The following is a 17,953-nucleotide window of genomic DNA, read 5'->3' as shown; positions in this document are numbered from 1 at the left end:
AGCTTAATTAATTTCAACAATGCAAAGGTTGGCTGTGGGTTTCTTTCTTTCTTTGCATCCAGATGCAGAGCTTTTTGACTGAACTAGCAGGAGCTGAGTTTGTTGACTGAACTTGCATTTCAATTAAGCAGAGGGAAAACTGTGCATTCACCGGGCCTGAGTTTGGAATTAACCCTGACGATGAAATATGAGTGGCTAATACTATGTTGAACATGTAGTAGTATGTTGCTATCCACGACCGCAATGGGGTTGTGTGCAAGTTGACCGCAATGAACACAGCATGCTAACTGAATGAATGCTATTTTCCCCCATAATTCTCATCTTGTAACTATTCACATCTCTTTCTTTGCAACGCCGTTACGACTTCAAACTCACATCTCACAAATCCCCGCAGAGAAAAAAAAATACATCCCAACCACATGCCTTGGATTTTCCTTTCATTCTTCCTCTATGTTGCTTATGAAATCTGTTTTTTTATGGCACCATTTTCACCACTTCTTAGAAGATTTTCACTTTTTAAATTTTATTTTTCGGTGTTTCTTTTCAGGTTTATCCATGATAGTTTTTTATTTCTCTTCTCATCTTTTTTATCTTTTAAACCAATGAGCATTTGAAACTTTTTGCACATTTTTAAATTCTTTAATAAATTTTCATACACATGAATATTTATTTAAAATAGTGTACATTTTAAAAAGTTCATTAATATTTTTCAAGTTGCGAATATCAACCCATGAACATTGTTTATAAATTCATTAGTATTTTTAAAATTAGCAAACATCTTTTTAAAATATCTGATTGTTTTATGATTTTGTAAAAATTTCCAAAATTACCAAAAGAAATAGAGAGCTGGTTTTTTAAGCTAGCCATGAGAAAAAGCACAGCAATGCAAGGTAGCTTTTTGTTTGTTTGAGGCAAGCGATGCATAATTTTTTTTGATTTAAAAAAGAGATTGCATGATTCTCAAAAAACTACGCACGTCTTTTAAAATATTCATGTGTTATGTATAAAAAATCACACACTTTTCATAAATATTGTGCATGCAATTAATTAAAGTGTTCACATTTTTTGAAAGACGGTTTTACGCTAAAAACAGAAAGGCCTACTAAAAGCAAAGTAAACCGTTTGGTACATAAATACTCCCTCCGTTCCTAAATATTTGTCTTTTTAAAGATTTCAAATGGACTACCACATACGGATGTATATAGACATATTTTAAAGTGTAGATTCACTCATTTTACTTCATATGTAGTCACTTGTTGAAATCTCTAAAAAGACAAATATTTAAAAACGGAGGGAGTAAAATGCAAATGCCTAACTGTCTTGACGGTCCTATAACACAAAGGCAGAATGTGGATACCTCTCTTATATGAGAAGCATGGGAGCGCCAATGTAACGCTCTCTGCATCAATTTGCTGCTGTTTCACATAGGCGAGCCCTCGATTGTGCCGGCCCATTGCAACGCAATGTAGCGAGATGACACATGGGAACCGGCACCACAGCGACTTAGTTCAAAACAACTTTGTACCGTCTAGGGTTACTATAGTGGCAAAACAAATCTAGTTTTTTTATTCATTTTTTTGACAAACGCACAAACAAATATATTTAAAAAATTAACAATTTTGAGGAAAGTAAACATTTTGAAAGCCCAAACCTTTTTTGAAATTTCGAATGTGTTTAGGAAAAAGTGAACATTTCCTGAAAATGTCAAACAATTTTTCAAAATAGAGCTCGTGGCCTCCGCCACTTCCCCGACGTGTGCGCCGTCTTGACTGGCCTCAACGTTGCGATGGTGGGGGAGCAATCAACACCAGCCCCTATGTCGGTGTTTCGGCAGGCGCAGGAGAGTAGTGTTACAACCTCTTCCTCCTCGAGCAGCACCTGTTAGTGGAGAGCCAAATCTATGACAAGCACGCGAGCGAGGATGCCGTGGTGGCCATGGCCAAGGCGAATCCCAACTTCGTCGTCGAGCAGCGGGTGCTCTACGAGGCAGCCAACACTCATGCCACCGCTCGTAACGCAGGGGTGGCGCAGCCGGACGCGGAGGCGGCGCTGACGGCGCAGGTGATCGCGGATGAGAACATCGTGAGTTACGCGTCCGATGACGTGCCCCCAACAAACTTTCGAGCATGCCAGTGGCACGAGGATTGTGCCGCCCTGTCCACGTCCATCGTGGACCTCACGTCCACTAGTGACAGATAGGTCGCGGGCTCCGACGAGAAGGAAGGAGTAGTGCATCGGAGGTGTGATAGAGGCGAGGGTCCCGATCTTTCGATGAGATGATAACTATCGATTTGGTGGAGACGACTTTGACGATCCGACTACAAACGTGCACCACGTCGCGCCTTAGCAATCGCTAAACCAATCTCCTGAGGTTACTGACGATGCTGGAAGCACGGTCAGCCTGACCACGAAGGTCTATTCCTGCAAGCAATCGAAGAACGAGCAAGAATATGATAAAGCAATCTGAATATTGCAAATATATATGAAGTATTGATAATGGTGGGGATCCGAAAGCGGCCTTGGTCTGATCGTTGGACACAAACGAAGTACACGAAGTTGCAATGGCTAACTTTTAACTAAACAAATCCCAAGAAAAAAGCTACTAGATGGATCTACTTATATAGGAGCAAGGGGTGGCGGCCAAGGAGGTGGGAGGACGTCCCAAGGCAGCCTAAAACTAACCCTAGGTCGTACAAGGCTCATGGGCCCAAGTGGAGGTGATGCAACACCTTTGGGCTTGTGGTTTGACTCGGATTCTGCTGCAACGTCAGATTGTTTCATCCGTAACTCAACGCTCCGGACGAATTTGAAGGTGAATCCAATTGGGTTGGAAAGAGCACGAAATCTAGTTTCCAACAAAAAAAGAATCACCCAATTCGGAGTTCGTATGAAAAAGTTGTTGACGTTTTGAGTCAGATATGTCTGTGCAGTCCGAATCTGAATCCAAAACGTGAGAGACTTGGACTCTATCTTCTCTTGGCACAAAAGTGACGTGAGAGGACTTTTTGAACACAACATAAACTTCTCCCTTTTTCCTTATCTTCATATGTGGATTGTACAAATGTCCCATACACCTGCAATTAGACAAAACACAAAAGTGTGTGAAGTAATTTTGTTCTGGATAATATAAATAGATTATTGAATAGTTTGCATTAGAAATCACCTGACAAATATGCATGTATGCAATATTTTTGGTCGTATCCAAGGTAGTCATGTCCTCATCAAGGTGGCAAGCGTAGTGTCCCAAGTGGGCCGGTCCATCTTCCATCTACTCTTCCTCTCGACGACTGCACCTTCACTTCACGGGTGTTATTCCCGCCACTCATGGAGATGGCGAGATCCGGCGATCGCTGGAAGGGAACAACAAGGGCGTGTAGGACAGGCGCCGCCGTAAGCTAGGTTTAGGTCCGGTCTTGTTTTTAATGGAAAATGTCAAAAATTTAATGAATGTGAAAATCATCCGATTTGCTGCGGCTATGGTTGTAAGGCTGGCTTCCGCATTTAGTGATTCCGCCGTTCCACAGACGGATACCATGTCTCAGATTGAGTCAGCGTTGCCCTAAAGAATCTTGTAGAGTAACAAACTATGTCGTACGTACTCTTTCAGATCGAATATTAAATCAAACCCTAGCAAGGTAGCTGCATACAGACATATATATATCTGTACGCACGTGATCCTTATCATATCCTTATATAAAGAAAAAAAAAAGTAAACGCGGGTGGACGATGGCCGACACCGAGCAGCGGCGGCAGAGCCCGAGGAGTGCAGCCGGTCGGCGATGATATTCCTCTTGGGCCGCACCGTCGTGGCGCTCTTCTCCACCGCCATCTTCCTCGTGATTTCGTGGCCCGCCATCGACGACCGCAGTGTTAACGACCTCAAGGTCCTTGCGCTGACGCTCCTCCTTGCCCCGGTCCTCTGCCTGACCGCCCCCATCATCAGCCTCGTCACTGGTATGCTCATTCAGCGGCACCATGGAAACCCGGAAGGAGAGGATCGTCGATGGGTTGCTTCTGCTCTGGTGATCCATCAAATCGTTTTGGCTGGAACATCATCATCAGACTAGGTCCATCCATCATCGTAATCTGAGATTCATGCTACATAGCTAGTACCTGCGGTTTATTATCAGGTTACGAGAGTTTATGCGTCATGCTTGAGCATACATAAATAATTAAGATGATTGGACGCCATTGGAGATGACTTCTATTGTCAATTTATTTGCAAGTAGGTATGGGGGCAACTTATATATTGTACGGTGATGTTAAAACTCCAACATCAGATTTTTAACCATGACAAATTGAATGTTTTTTGTGCAAATTATGATGCGGCAACGAGGGCAATTTTCTTTAGTAAGCATGGAAAATCCTGGCTAAAACTGAACATGACAAGGATTTGTCGTGCTTGCTAGAAGTTGCCGTCCCCGCGACAATATAGTTTATCATAAAAACGTTTCATTTGTCATGCTAAGAAATCTGATGCTTAATTTGTAGCGAAATCCATCTTGTATGGTTGTCTAAACAAACCGCAAAAGCACACACACGACAGACATACTCGAAAGATGGTTTGGATAAGGCGGATTTATTATAACATCGTGATGCACTAAACTATAAGACAATAGGTTCCATTGCTAGGCTCCATGCCCGACACACTTTTCTTATTTATCATTCATCTATCTTCACTGATCCATTTTTCACTATCAGAATGAACCTTTGCCGAGTGTCCGGATGTTTGCTGAGTTTATTTTATCCGGGCACTCGGAAAAGTAAATGAAACCGAGTGGAAGAAAAAAAAACTCAGAAAGACGGGTGCACATGGCAAAGACAATACTCTTTACCGTGTTCGGCCTACATGGCCATGGCACTATTTTTTCTTTCTTTTCCTTTTTACATTTTTTTAAAAGGAGGGTCACCCGGACGACTGCACTAAAATGATGCATGCAGCCATATTATCAAGCAAAAGGTTCAAAAGGTCTGTGATTTGGTACAATCTCACTGGGGAGCCAAAGTAAATTGAAGATAAAAGTTGCCACAACCGGGGAAAAAAGGGTCAAGATGACTAAACATCTGGTCTATTATTGGAACACCATCCAAACCTATTGTAAGGATCCCGTGCTACTGTCTCCGAACGCTTGCGGCCATAGCCATAAGCTCCTTGACTACTGCATGACTAAGGGCATGTACAGTGGGGTTGACTCAGCTGTCTGTAAGTAAGCACACATAGGATATTTGACTGCGTGGTGGGAAAAGAAAGAGGAGAGAGAAACCAGTCGTCTGTACAATTACCGACCGTCTAGTAGCACAAAAATCGCTGCTTAGCGACGTCCAACCTCCCGTTGTACGAAGGGGTGTCTGCATCTAGCAGTTTTTTCTTCCAAGATCGATACAACCACCGCATGATTTTAGAGGCTATACGGACTACTAAATAGACAATGCGTTGTAAAAGGTGTCTGTAGTAAACAACTAAATAGACTATAGTCTGACATGGACAGAGGCTATAGACAGGATCTGTCTAGACTGTTGTACATGCCCTAAGTAATGATAACATATGGATCCAAACAGTAGCTCTATATATGACCTGCAAAAAAATTATAAGAGTTTGTATGTTAAAAATCATGTCATTTTTACAGTTCCATATAGCCCAAGTCCTGTAGTATTTGGCTCCACTTCATTTAGCCATATCTCAAATAACGTGTTAATACTATTTGAAGAGCAGACATTAAAGGCTACATGACTCGTACGCCCAGGGCCGGTCCTGAGAATTTCGGGGCCCGGGGCGAAACTAAAATTCGGGGCCCTTTAATATAACATCAATAGTTACTATTACCAATAAAAAAATAAACGCACTCAAAATCAATATTTATATCAGATAAGTTATACGAATTACCTTCAAAGTTTCTTCTAATTCTCGATGCAAAGTCTATTTTGAGGGGGCTGATGCTAATCTCAAACATTGAATTATTTCTGAATTATCAATATTACTCTTGAAAATTCTGTAAATAGCTTCTCTCCGTGATTCTATAACTTTTAGTGGCAAAGCCAGAAATAGAGCAGGACTAACTTAATGCATGCAAAATTGCAACAAAAAAATGTTATAGTAGGAATTATATATTTGGCACTAACATACTTTTTATATAGTGTACCCGAGAACCAAAAATAGACAAGGTTAAAGGTTATGAAGGCACATTCATAAATAAATAGCATAATCAGATCTAGTTAAGTTCCCTCAATGGTTTTAGGTAACTTGAATATGCAAGTATTGTAACCGTGAAAGCACGGCAAAATGATGTTCTCTTCATTCTTTGTAAAGATGACTTCCTACCGTCCTAATTACTTTCATTTTGCCAGGGGAATCTTTGCCATAAGTCCTAGATGACGATTCAATCATTAGAATGCTAGTCATCTTGGTACATATCCATTCATTCGAAGGAATGAAAATTAGAAAACAAATCTCTTAGTGTCAGGATCGGCGGAAGCATGTGCAGTGCAGGCTGCAAACGAGAGGAGCAGCTGATCTGATTGAGGAAACAGCAGTGGAACGCAGATTGAGGGAAGCCGGACGGGGGCGTGTACTCGTCTGTTTGCAGCGGATCGATGAACTTCAGTATGCCGTATGCGGGGTCTGGAAACCTCGTGTGGCGGCGTGCGATGGGAACCTTGGATTAGGGTTTTTGGAATAGGACTGAGGAGATTAGACGGCCTGCTTTTCCGCTACGTTCCTTTACATTCCCTACGTACAACTATGAAGGCAGTACGAAGCGATACGGATATGATCTCGGCCGTGCGCTCGTGCGTCTACCTGAGCACGATCGATCGATCGGCTGTTCCGTCTGTACACCAGTCTCGAGAAGTTCTGGGCTGGCCTACGTACTTGGTCGGGAGGGGGCCCCTGGATGTTGGGGGCCCGGGGCGGCCGCCCCCCTGCCCCCCCGTCAGGGCCGGCCCTGCGTACGCCATAAAAACATGGCGAGAGAACATTTGAGAAAGAGGCGTTGTATAGTTTCATCTTGATCAGAAAAGCAACATCGTTTATTACCCTCCCATCTCCGTCGGCAATGAGAGGTCGCCGATGATGATCACCTTGTTGAACAGTATAAGGTAGAACAATCATGGACCACCAGCAGAGTTGGATCCTAGGTAGACTCAGCAACTCTGTTGTGTGACATACTGCTTGGAGTTGTGTCGTGACGAATTTTTTGAAGACTGGAATGGTAAGGTTGATCTATCTATCTATCCGTCTGTTGTTTTTCTAGGCTTTATTGTACAATCAAGAATGTGGTCTTTTAATAGGCCACTCTGATAGACTTACAACAGCTCTATTTTGTGGCTCTATTGTTGCAAGGAAATTTACAAATTTTTGTGTCCCGATCGATGCCTCAGTTTCATATTATGCTTACTCTACTGTATATGGTTTACTATGCTTATTATGTTGACGTCTAGGATCCTTGTGGTGAAAATGTTTCTATTGGACAAAATTCACGTTGTGACGCATATATATCTCTCCCTAATCTATCCCTAATCCCTAATAATAAAGTACGGATTGACTCCGTGGGTTCACCGTCATAATACGCTTTCTTTTCGTGAATTTACGCTTTCGTTATTTTACTTTGCTATCCAAGGTGGTACTAATTTCAAACCCCCGTTAGTATAATTGGTGCCTCGCTGGGGCCTTTCCCTATTGCCTAGTGGGCTTCCACGATCCGCTTAATAAAAATAAAAATAAAGTTTAAAGTAGGTGCTCATGTGGGATTCGAAGACAGGACCTCCTGTTCCATCGAGAAGAACACAGCCAACAGAACTCCATTACGCTTGTGTTGAAAACTGATGTTCCTTCTCAAATAATTAGTCCCACCTCGCTTCTTTACACTAATTCTCACCAATTTAAATACGGGGGATATAATGTGAGAAGAGAACTTGAAAGGGCCCTGTGGAGGGAGAGAGAAGAAAAAGCATGTATGGGCATGTGTTGTATACTTCTGGAGTTACAAGAATGAGGGCAAGACCTGCACTAAGACAAAGAAACCTCTCCAAGGAAGATCAACAGTAGAGAGAAGAAGACAAAACAACTGATACCTCATCAGAGAGGGGAGACTATTAGGCGTGGTGCGTTCAAGAATGAACAGCGATTGAGAGGCAAGAAGATACTCTACCTATGGAGGCAGAGCGGTGGAACACCAGCGTGCGAGGCTGCTGGTTTCTTTCTTAGCAATCAGCCAACCTTAAACTAGGAAGTTTGGATCGTTCATGGACGGGAAAGTAATCATCGAGTAACCACACGGACGTGTTTAGCGTGCACGTATGTGTTTATTCATTCAATCTATATGCACGCGTTGCCGGATTTGATGCATGATAATTTTGTTTTTTAAATACCTCACAAACGCAAGCGCTCGTATATATGCGCGTACACTCACCCATATGAACATGCAGACACAGACCCTATCACTACGAGCACCTTTCAGAGACTGAGCCAATATATCATCTTAAAATTTACAAGTCATCATGATAATTTTGTTACAAAATTAGATTTAGCTCCGTTTGTCTCCCTCGTGAAACCATACTGACTGGCCATTAAGACGTAAAAACTAAAAAAATTTTATATATAAACACAGGTTAGGACACAAAGATATAACCTACCCTCTCTATTCCAAAATAAGTGTCTTAACTTTGTATCAACTTTAGTACAAAGTTGTACTAAGCTTGAGACACTTACAAAGTTGTACTAAGTTTGAGACACTTATTTTATAATGGAGAGAGTACATGCCAACGAAAATAAATTGTCTTTAGGCATTGCCGATGCCGGTTAAGACGAGTGCATAATAAACCACCGATATAAAATTGAGAGTGATAGCTTATCTTACGAAAAAGGCTTTCGCCCCGCTTTATAAATAAAGCAACCACCAAGCACAAAGTCAACAAGGTAACATCCGAACAACACACATACACAACGCCACCGTGGGCAAAGGTCCAACACGCACGCATAACTCACTCCACTGGTTCAGTTGTGGGCACAGCACAACAAGCCCAAAACAAACACAAGGGACGCACAAACAAACAAGGCGGTGGCGACGATGACTAGGGAGCTAATCCGGCTCAGGTGGTGGTGGGGGAGGCGGTGGCGCCATCCGGAGAGCCATCGTGCGAAGCTGGGTGATGATGGAGGTGATGGCATCTCTCTCCGTGGGGCGGCTAAGCGGCCGCCAAAGCAGAGGGCTCTAGATGCCACCTGGTCCGATCATCTTCCACATTAAGCTCAGGCTCGTGCAACGCGATGCAGTCGAGCAAGTCATGCCAGACGGCATTCTCATCTGGGCCAAAAGGATGTCGGAAGGCGAGCTGCCCTAAGTCAATAAGGGCCACTGCGACAGAGATCTGCGGGTCAACCGCGATGGAGAACAGGTGACGAAAACGTGCTGCTAAGGGGCGTTGCCAGCCCTTGATGATGCAACAAAATGTGGTCATGATCATTGAAGATTATAATTTTTTTCTCCCGTTGCAACGCATGGGCCATTTTGCTAGTAATAATATATATATCTTTCACTAATAATAAAGCAAATTTACGCTTCTTTCCGCAAGTTTACGCTTTCAGTTTTTTTCAACACGTCTATATTTTTTTTCCAAAATCCAAGGTGGTACTAATCGTTCCCTAATGCGCTTTCGTCCTCCGCTCCTGTCCGTTTAGGGCTTTAGGCTCACGTAGAGGAAAAGGACTCTACATTGAGCACATATAGTTTTTGTATTGGGCACGTTTTGTAGCTCCCACACCCTGATTCTCTATATAAATATAGGGTGAGATTGAGGAGACACCTGAGATCGAGGAGAGGCGAGATCGATCACGATAAAAACGATCCGCTGGTTGCGACTCGCGCAGCCAGGCCGGCGACGAGGTAGCTAGGCTCTCGACCCTTCTGAGTTGGCCAGGCGAGGAACCGGCGAACCGCCGGGTGAAGCCCGCGTAGGTAGGGCTATACGTGAGTGCACAACTAGAAGCTCTTGGAGGACGCCTTTGGCAAACGAGATCGATTCCACCGCGACGCATGTTCCGGCGACGGTGAGTATTGCCAGAACCAATTTAAGCCGAGGTAACCTGTCCAGCTCTAATTGTGTCTTGCGGGTTATCTCAAGCAGATCAGATCGATGTGGTCTTGGCAAAACTATAGTCCATCTTTTCCTTCGTCCATCGACCTGCAACCTGGTAATTCGAGTCCGACTGGTACACGCGGGACACCCGCCGGGCTGCTCGCCTGGCGTCAACAAACTGCCATGGTCTTCATGCTGATTAGTGACAGCAGGGCACGGTCGTCGGCAGCGCGGAAACCAAGAACGCCTACACAATTCCGGCAACATCCAGCATCACTATCATCCCGAGGGTGAGGCGGTCGTAGTAGTCCCGTCCGAGCGGACGGTGGCGGCTGGGAAAGCATGGAGACGACACCTGCGCAATCTGATGCCCACCTGCCTGGGTCGAGCTCGTGGTACAAGGCAGCCGCGGGACGTGGTAACGAGGACTCCCTGGTGTACTTCAGCCTCACCGACAGCCCCATGAGTGAGGCAGCCATCATTGGCCTGACTCTGCTATTGGGTGCAACCTCTGCGTGGACAGCGTTCCCAGGTGGATGTCGCCGGCGGAAGGCTAGATCAACTTAAACATCAACTGCTCCTTCTTCAACAGGGAACACATAAATGGTGCTGGTATGATTGCCTGGCGACTTGACGAATCGGTTGTGCTGGTTGCCTGCAACTCCATTCAAAACTGCTCTGAGGCGGAGGAAGTTGAGGCTGCTACGGTCGGCAATGCTCTCCGTTTAAAAAATCTGAACAAAACAAAGTGGTGTGGAATCGACGAAGAATCAAAGACAGGTTTGCTCTGTCTAGAAGAGTGCTAAGTAGTACAGACTAAGAGAAAATGCAACAAGGCTGCCGATTTGCACGGGGAGTCTGGAACAAGTTTCCTGAGTTGATTAGAGAGCCTGTAATAGTTGATTGTAAAACTCATGTTACCCATTGATAAATAAAGCTCTTTTTGCCTTGAGAAAAAGGATCTCGTGCGCACCACGTGGTTATGGCCCTCTGGGTCGGGGCCCGGGGGTCAATGTTAGCGCCGGTCGAGCTGCTCCCTGTGAAAAAGAGGGGTCTGGTAGGTTTTTTTTTATGGATGCAGGAATTTTTTTTCATGAATTTTAGATTGGCAGAATTTTATTAATGGAGGCAGGATCTTTTTCTCATGGATTTTAGATCGATGGCTACTTTTGGGGCATGCAGATCATGTATCCAAGTTATTTGGAGGTTCAAAATTCAACATAAAATAGAGGAAATTCTCATAAGGGTTTCCTGGTTCAATGCAACACCATAATAATACATTCTGAAGTATTTCTAGCAATTTTTAGTATAACTTTTCTTCCAAAATTCAAAATCAAGTTTTGTATTTAGAAGGAGTTTAATTCAAAAATATGTGAGTTTTGCATTCCGAAGATTATGAAAAATGTATAGAACCTTATATTAGAAGATTTGAAATGCATACAATTCAAAGTAATTGCATTATATACCTATTATTATGAAAGGTTGTGTCATGCATAGGTGTCATCGGTATTATGAATGGATGATCGAATGGGCACCGTAGATCTGCATAATAGATTGGATTCTTTCTATATGTTGCTACCATTTTTCAAAGTAAGAACAGGATGGTGCAAATGAATCTCATTATGTAGACATAGGTAATCTTAGTTTTTTACTACGTAAACTATGATAGGAGTAGGCCCAGATAAATATGTATCCATTTTTTATTTCTATTGATCTATGACAAAGGGGATGTGCTGGACTGAGTGGCCGTTCTATTGAAACAAAGGGATGGAACTTGCAATATTTGAATCAATAGAGGTTATCTTTAATATGGATTTTATTATTAGATACTTGCAGTTGCAGATGTGTGTCACTTCCTTAGATCATGTTTGATTCTTTTTAGATGTTTCATATACAACCAGCAATTATATTTATGCAACTGGAAGTTCCTGTACATTCTTTTTTATCGGCTATAAAACATATTTCGGTTTATAATCATAATACATGTCAGTCTATAAGTAAGATTATGAGTTGATCCAGTGCCAAAAACAAATCAGTTCAACATGTTTGTTCTAGCAGTTTTAGGCAACAATTCACGTGTGTATGAAGTCTTAGTTGAGAAATGGTCGGGACATCTATTGTTGTTTGTATAGTCTTACATTGTAAAATAATTTGCGATAGCAAACATGTTAACTAGGGAGCAAGTTTTGTTTATACATAATTTCAGAGGTACTATTAATTTTTGGCTAATTTCTTGAACTAAATAATGGTTAAAGTTTTTTTAACCAATTATTTGTGAGCTACAGAGGAGAAAAAATATGATTCGCATTATATTGTAATTAAGAAAGAAGAGTGATTTAAAGGTAAAAAATTACATGATAAATATTCCATCACTACAATATCTAAGCCTGATTCTCGCACCTTACATTCCCCGGTTGCAACGCACGGGCATTTTTGCTAGTCTCTCCCTAATAATAATAAAGCACGGAACGAGTCTGTCGGGTTCACCGTCGCGTCCTTTTTACACAAAGGTCCCTGGTGTTTTAGGTATCCAACCCGCAGTCCTCTAATAAGTCAATCGAACCGGTACTGACGAGAGAAAAGAAAAAAACTGCACGACGACCTTGCCTTCCATCTCCACCTCCAGCGCATCTCCACGCTGTCGCGCGCCGCCGGCCCCCGCCATGCGCCGTCGCAGCCGGCCCCCGACACGCCGCCGCGCACCGCCAACGCCCCTCCGACGTGCGCCTTCCCCACCCCAGCGGCTTTCCACCACCAGCGACACTTGATGCCGGCGCGGCACCTTCCCCCAATCCCTCTCTCTCGCCACGACCCGACGCCGTCGTCCTCCACCACCAGCCCAGCCCCCGCGTGTTCCTTTTCCAGTGACGCTACTCACCTTCCCTCCTCTCTTGGCCGACGTCCAGTGCTCCAGTGACGGCAAAGACAGTTCTAAACCGTCTGCCTCGCCTCTAATCACAGGTGAGTCTCCGGGTTCACCGTCGCGGCTTTTTTGCGAAATAGTCCCTGTGCTTTTAGGTATTCAACCCGCACTCACGTCCCTAAGTGAAATAACGATTCGCAATAGAAAAAAAAGGTCCCGAACAAGTGCTGCATCACCCCCACCGCTTCGCCTCGATTGGCACTGGCGCAGGCCACCCCGCCGCTCGACCTCGCCTCGCACCGGAGGCGACCACCACCATCCTCCCCGCTCCCTCCCCTCCCCCAACCCGATATAGATGCCTAACCCGCGGGAATAGGCAGGCGGCCGGCGGGCGACGCGAGGCGCGGTGGCTGCGCGAGGAAGACGGGCAGATGCGGGCGCGGCGTCGACCGATCTGGCCGGTGGTGCGGCGGCTTGTTCCGGTGCCAGCGGCGTCCTGCTCATCCAGAGAAGGAGAGACAAGGGCCTGAGGGAGAGAGGAGACAGAGGAAGAAATGAGAAGGAGAAGGGGCGCACGCAGGGTGAGGGAGGCAGTCGCCGGCAATGGCGGCTCCGGTGACTGACCGACGGGCTTGCTAGGCACATGCTGCTTTAGTTGAACAGCCAGTTTGCTGTGTTTGACATGTCGTGCCTGAAATTTTGTTCTGGAACATGCTGCTTTAGTTGGTAAAATCATTCTTGGGTAGATTTATCCGATGTACTGATGGATCATCCTCTGGAGTGCATGAATTGAATGAATTTCTGAATTCTGAGCAGTATGATGTCATGGTATTTGATTAGGTTCTTCTATGAATCCGTACCAAAACCATCCTTGTAATTTGTTGTTCCCTCTCTCTTATCTGTGGTGCATCTAGCTTTGGCCCAGTCCTCTAAAAATATTGATCTCATTGTTGTGAATTTTGCACCACAGGGAAGAAGTTGTGGTGGCGGCGAATTATGCAGCCATTGTCTCTCACGACCGTCGGCCCCTGCTCGCGACGTCTCTACTGGAGCCGCCTCTGCCTACTCTTGTGTGTTGCAGCTCCTTACTCTAGCCACATGCCGCTTGCTCTCCCGCTAGCCTCTGCCTCCTCTGGTCTCGAAGTTGATGACACCCTGATGCAAAGCTCCCACAATCATCCGCTCCGTCTCAGCGTAAGAATCATGCTCGCACCTGTCAACTAGATTAGTTCATTGCGTATGTGTGTAGCCATACTTTAGTTTTAGTAATCGGTTGATATTACAGTTTGGTTACCCTTTTCTGCTTTGTTAGAAAAAACATGTCCAGCTGCAGAAAAGTAGTTTGTATCCAGCTTGACCTCCATAGCAGGAAGATTTTACTAATCGTTCTATCAATGTTCTATTAATGGACAGAGGAGGAGAGCAATGTTCTATTAATGGACAGAGGAGGAGAGCAATGGAAATAACACCCCGTCGCGGTCCTGGTGCTTCTCTCCATGGGTTCGCTTGCAAACCTCGGCGTTTGCGGCTTCTATAGGTACGTACTAGACGACTACCCATTGTTTTTGTTTTCTATTGACAGTTTGATCACTTCATCAATCCTTCTAGAGGGTCTTGACAGGAAGGACTGAGCAGCCACTGTGCTGGAGTAGACTGTGTGACAGGTTTTTTCCTCTCTCTCCTACCCGTGATTGGTTTCTTTGGTGAAAAAAGCATCACTGTCTTTCAATACATCATGGATGCTCAACCTGTATGTCTACATGGTACAAGAATGAAGATTAACCGTTCAGTCTATTGATTCAGAGTGAGACAAGGGTGAAACAGAATAAGCTCATTTTTGTGGTGAGTTCCCTAGGGCCCAGACCTAGCATTTTAATTACAAAATTCCGTTTTTGATCACGTTATTTCAGTTTCATTATAGACCTCATAATATTTTTTATGCATTAATATAAGGTTTATAATATTTTGTGGAGCAATCAGTTCTGCATAGAAAAGAGCTCACCTAAATTAATGACATGTTCATCTTATCTTCGATTAAAAAAGTTTGCCCACTAATATTCAGTTCTACTAAGAGTTGCAGAAGGCAAAATTCAGCAAATTAACTCTTAAGTAGGTGTTTTTGGTATTTCCCAATGTAATTAAAAAATTGCTTCTCATAATACGACAGGTTCATTGTCGGAAAAGAATATTTAGCATGAATGTAGGTGCTTTCATATGAAGCTGGACATGTTTACAATGATCGACCGGATATCGTTACACGTGTCCTGAATATGAAGTTTAATGATTTCTGAGAAGATGTTAAAAGTGGACATTTGTTTGGTACAATTCAAGCATGTAAGTTATTTACATACTGATTTTCCCCTGCTTTGTTTTAATCTTTTCATTTATATAATTTAACTTTATCCATCTATTTCTCTTCCTTTATTTTTCGGTTATCCAGATTTATACATGGTGGAATTCCAGAATAGAGGCTTGCCTCATACTCATACTTCAATTCGGCTTATAGGGAACAATCATGAGCCTTCGGCCTCCTTCATAGATGGTTTGATTTCGGCTGAGATACTTGATCCTTTGGTTGAGCGCTGGTTATGCTCTTATGGATTAAAGTAAAGTGTGCATGTATGAAAGATGGATCGAGTTCCAAAAGATTTCCCAAAGATTTTAATGAGCAGACATCGGTTGATGATAGAGGCTTTCCTATATATCGTAGACGTGATTTGGGTTACTATGTGAGGAACAAGGGTACTGTTAAGTTTATTTTGATCCAAATCCAATAATAAAATTTGATCAATTCCTGTATAATCTATGGAAGTTGCATATATTTGTCAGGATTAATCAGCTTGATTGATAAGTTATATTTTTTATTTTGCAGGCTGTATCTGCTGAAACTTTATAGGCCAGTTACACATACATATAGAAACAGTGTCATTTTCCTTTAGAAAAAAAGATTAGCGTTGCATGTTGATAGTAGCATTGGCCAATAATTTCACACCGAATAGAATCTAAGATGAGATAGAAGCAGATGGACTGCAAGCTATAACTGAATAGTGCACAACGACAGATAAACTAACGAATACGAATTCTTATTTTTTTTGTAAGTGTTGCAACACACGGGCTTGTGATTCATGGTTCGGACAACTCCCGTAGCAGCTTGTGATTCATGGTTCGGACAACGCCCGTAACAACTCCGGAGTGGGCCACCAGTTCCTTCCTTCCTTCCTCCTCTGCGCTGCGCTGCTCTGCTCCCGATGACGAGTCCAACAGCAGACGGCGAGGAGACGCCGAACGGCGGGCAAGGACGAGGACGCGTCGTCTTCCGGCTGCTCTGCTCGCCGGCCGGCCTGGTCGCCATCCCAACCTCTGCTCTGTCGGCAAGGCAGCGCAGTGCCACCCACAGGCCACCCAAAGCACACCCACGTCTCACTGCCAGAGATAACAACAACCGGCAAGCTCCATACATTCTTCTTACTATTGAACGCAGCAGCTGCTACATGTAAATGTGAGCACCAGATTTCTTTTTATATGTCCATGGATCTATTCTTGCAAGCAAACTGGTGTAAAATGAAGCAAGGTCTGCAACACATTAATTTGAACAGTAGGACAATCACAGTCCTGCTGCTCTGGTGACCATGACAAATTAAAGCTTGTGTCGTCTGTGTGTAGCACGTAGTACATTGCTGTACGACTATCACACTAGCTCAACTCAAACTGATCATGCTCGATGATGCTTCAAGGTACTGCCTTCCCGGTGACTCTCGCTTGGGCTCCATCCACAATATCCTCTCATGCCAACTGGTGGCTCCTTTCAGACCAGGTCTCTCTCACTCTCCCAATTATTACCAGACGACATCATCAGTGCCATGGCAGTACCAAATTATCCGGTGAGAAAAAATTCCGACAACAAAAAGTCTCATCGTGGATCTTGCAATCGCGCAGAAGGCGGATCCTCCCTTCTCCCTCCCCGAGGCGCTCCCGGGATGAAAACCTAGCGCCGCCTCCATGCCCCCCTCACCGCCTATGCAAGAAAAAGGGGCCAAGTAAGCCGCAACCACAAACAAATGCCATAGCCGTCCACCCTCAGGACAGCCCCACCCGACAGAGTTTCATGTTGTCTCTGCAAGTTCTCCGTGTTGCCACAAATAATTTTTCTGAGGAAAATGTGCTTCGCCGCGGCGGATTCGGCATCGTTTACAAGGGGTTGCTGCACGATGGAACAATTATTGCTGTGAAGAGGATGCTGTCCACGGTGATCAGCAACGAGCCCATTGATCAGTTCCAAGCAGAAATCGCAATCCTGAAGGTGCAGCACCGCCACCTCGTGTCTATACTGGGGTACTCGGTCGAAGACAACGAGAGGCTGCTCGTCTACGAGCACATGCCCAATGGTTCTATGAGCGAGCATCTCTTCCGTTGGAAGCTGCTAGGCTTGCAACCCTGCCTCTCCTGGAAGAAGCGGCTCAGCATTGCACTGGATGTCGCTCGTGGTATCGAGTACCTCCACTCGCTGGCGCAGCACTGCTTTATCCACAGGGACCTAAAGCCGGCGAACATCCAGCTCGGGGACGACTTCCGCGCAAAGGTGGCAGACTTCGGGCTGCTTAGGCCGGCACCAGACAGGAATGCTTCGGTGAAGACAAACGTGGCAGTAACTTGGGGCTATTTAGCACCAGAATATGTTGGTATGTTAATTTCACCTCAATGAATGGATTTTTTGGCTCCAAAATCAAATACGCGTAGCAGACGATTTTTGTGGCTCTAAAGTAAAAATACGTGTAGCAGATGAATGGTCAAGGTTTATCCTTGTCACCATTTAGAGCCATACTCATCAGCATATTTTGAATCTCCCTCCACTGACCCTGTTCATACGTGTAGCATATTTTGAATCAGCATATTCTTTTTGAAAATGGGTCCTCCTATGCTGATGCGCTTGAACACCAAGTGAGTCTGAAGCCTGTTTCCAAGCAAACACTTTAACTTTAGGAGGTAAAAAATTATTTGTAGAACATAAAATCAACA

The 17,953-nt window shown here is 44.2% G+C and overlaps 1 protein-coding gene across 1 annotated transcript in view; it reads left to right on the top strand.

Annotated features, from left to right (window-relative positions):
- The first annotated feature begins 17,042 nt into the window (after positions 1-17,042).
- LOC119352589 (receptor-like kinase TMK4) overlaps positions 17,043-17,953 on the top strand; it is a 2,696-nt gene continuing 1,785 nt past the window's right edge. Inside the window, exon 1 of the mRNA XM_037619161.1 lies at positions 17,043-17,616. Coding sequence (XP_037475058.1) covers positions 17,043-17,616 — 574 coding nt within the window. The remainder of the gene's footprint in view (positions 17,617-17,953) is intronic.

This window comes from Triticum dicoccoides, chromosome 2A, assembly GCF_002162155.2.
Source record: "Triticum dicoccoides isolate Atlit2015 ecotype Zavitan chromosome 2A, WEW_v2.0, whole genome shotgun sequence".
Lineage (NCBI taxonomy): Eukaryota > Viridiplantae > Streptophyta > Magnoliopsida > Poales > Poaceae > Triticum > Triticum dicoccoides.
Note: the sequence above shows the minus strand (reverse complement) of the source record. Positions and strands in the feature narration are given on the sequence as shown.